Source organism: Montipora capricornis, chromosome 6 (assembly GCF_036669925.1).
Source record: "Montipora capricornis isolate CH-2021 chromosome 6, ASM3666992v2, whole genome shotgun sequence".
Taxonomy (NCBI): domain Eukaryota; kingdom Metazoa; phylum Cnidaria; class Anthozoa; order Scleractinia; family Acroporidae; genus Montipora; species Montipora capricornis.
The window spans coordinates 70,731,548-70,734,047 of NC_090888.1; the positions used below are offsets into that span (position 1 = coordinate 70,731,548).

General features: G+C 38.9%; 1 protein-coding gene and 1 long non-coding RNA gene across 4 annotated transcripts in view; one reads left to right on the forward strand and one right to left on the reverse strand.

The window, feature by feature from the left end:
- LOC138053541 (uncharacterized) overlaps nucleotides 1-2,500 on the forward strand; it is a 3,325-nt gene that overhangs the window by 571 nt on the left and 254 nt on the right. For both annotated transcript variants that reach the window (XM_068900166.1, XM_068900167.1), the window contains exon 2: nucleotides 1,445-2,500. This exon is cut by the window's right edge and continues 254 nt beyond it. In XM_068900166.1, the coding sequence (XP_068756267.1) occupies nucleotides 1,445-2,204 (760 nt within the window). In that variant the 3' untranslated portion in view covers nucleotides 2,205-2,500. The remainder of the gene's footprint in view (nucleotides 1-1,444) is intronic.
- LOC138053542 (uncharacterized) overlaps nucleotides 1,668-2,500 on the reverse strand; it is a 5,387-nt gene continuing 4,554 nt past the window's right edge. For both annotated transcript variants that reach the window (XR_011133226.1, XR_011133225.1), the window contains one exon: nucleotides 1,668-1,803. This is a non-coding gene — a long non-coding RNA (uncharacterized lncRNA). The remainder of the gene's footprint in view (nucleotides 1,804-2,500) is intronic.

Genomic DNA, 2,500 nt, shown 5'->3' on the forward strand with positions numbered 1-2,500 from the left:
GGATACATACGACTAACATACGGATACATACGACTAACATACGGATACATACGACTAATTTACGGATACATACCAATACATACGAGTAATACGAGTGTTTTTCTGATAAACTAAGCTCTAATTATAAGCCTTGCAAGCATTTTTGCACGTCAGCAAACACGTTCCTGGTTCAGTTTGAGGGGGGATGTTGATTGACCCCCCCCCCCCCCCCCCCCCAGGCTTTTGTTAAATTTAGTCACAGTAAAATAAATTCACATGGAGTGCAAAACCCTTAGCTTGCGCTACAAGATGACAATATATTTTGGATGTCACAGTGGGATTAAGTCTTCAAAAGCCTGAAATACAAACTGAATTCCAAATAAAAAATTACTAAGACAACTCAGTGATACTGTAACTGAAACCGTAACTGCTTAATGCACACAACTACTTAACAGAGATGTATCCAGAGTGCGTCATTGCATCCTGGGACGCACTCGTTTTCCTTTTGGACGCATAGATTATGGAACAAAGGGTCCAATTGGACGCAGAAAAAAATCAAATGTTTATGCAAATTACCAACGCCAGGAAAAACATGTGAACGGCGTATTTCACAAGGAAATTGAACATTCCCATTTCTCACAACGGAGAAATGATTGAGTTCCTTAAATTTCAAGGTTAGCTGCTATTTTCGGATTTTTGTAGTCCAATAATTTCATTTTGTCAACCATTATGTCCAAATAGTAGACACACTCGGAAAACAATACTTCACACGTGGTTTCAGGGCTGTAAGCCGATCTTCACCTAGAGTCCGCACTTAAATTCTTTAGTTAACTATATACAAACGTTGTTCATGTTACAAAACTAAAGCAGGTTTTTGGTATCATCTGCGGTAGCAAAAACACTTCACTTACCACTGTTAGTTACATCTACATCACGGTTCCTTTCTCAAATGTGTCATCTGTAAATCAGTATTACGCTCTTCAATCTGTTCAGTGCACGGTAAAGATCGAACGCGTGAAGACCATCCACTGCGCGACAGGCTATTTTTTGCGCACATCAGATTACCAGGAATGACCCCAGGCCATCAGTTTAATATCAAATATCTTTGCTCTTGTAACGCAAACTTTCCTTAGTCGGGGAAGTAATGCGTAATATTTTACTTAAGTTGTCGTTACTTTGCATAAAAATTTACTGGTATGAATTTTACTCGTATATGTTCGTATTTTTTTACTCGTATGTATCCGTATGTTACTCGTATGTATCCGTATGTTAGTCGTATGTATCCGTATGTTACTCGTATGTTAGTCGTATGTTACTCGTATGTGTCCGTATGTTCCGTATGTTACTCGTATGTTACTCGTATGTTACCCGTATGTACTCGTGTGGTGTTTTAGTCATGATCCTCCAAACCAAGATTTCATCAGAGATAAAGATCTGTTTGATGTCATTCTGTTTTATCTTTTAGATTGAAACCTCAAAACTACCGAACCAACTCTGAGATGACTATATCTACCACAGGACTGTCGCATAAGAGTAAAAGAACACCTTCAGGGCAATCAGTGAGCTTCCAAGAGTTTAATCAAGCATCAGATGAAGAGTACACTCAGGAAGACTTGGCTCTTGATTTGTCAGAATTTGACGATGGTCCAGAACAAGAGCTTATGAGACTCCATAGCAGACAAAAAGCCACTGATGAATTTCTCAGCAGAAGTGGAAATTCAGACAGTTGGTTTATCAATCCCGTTCATCGTGCACCAAGCCCATCAGTTGACATCAGGAAACTTTCCCAAAAGCGACCTTTAAAAGCTGCAGTTTTGAAGTCATCTGTTGAAGGAACAATTACAAGCGATCCAACTGAAAATATTCGAAAAACGTCTATACGAGACTTTGATGTGACTCTTTTTAGGGATGCAGAAAGTAAAATGCTGTCTTCAAGAACTTTGAGTGCTCTAGCTACACCTTATCAAGAAGACTTAGCCAAGTTGCGTCTAGACAGGCTTCGTTTAGAAGAGGAAAGGCTGCTTAGAAGAAAATGCTTAGATGAGCTAGAGAGGATACGAGGTCCCAAGCCTAGGTGGTATGAGTTGAAGACTCCTGAGTTTCACCGTGAGGCAAAGAGAAATAACAATGTACTCTCTTTGTCAGGACATTATGATGAGATTATGCAATACAGGGATCAGCTTTTGTCCTCTTTGGGGGAAGAGAAGAGTGTCCCTAGTCAATAAAGATCCCAAATATTTAACTTAATACAATTATTGGGGGATATATTAAAGGAATAAAATTATGAAGTAAATAATCACATCTCAGTGAATTGTTGTGATGTTCCTTTTGAGAACCCTTGGTTACTTATTTTGGACATTAGTCCATTCCTGGCACAACCGGAAGGGTGCAGAGGAGTTTTGTTTGATCATACACTACAAAGACGGTGAGCGTTATTTGGGACAGACGAGAAGGACATTTCCTCTTTCATTTCAGTTACAGGAAGTTAACTCTATAAAAATTCTTAAAAAAAATTCATTTC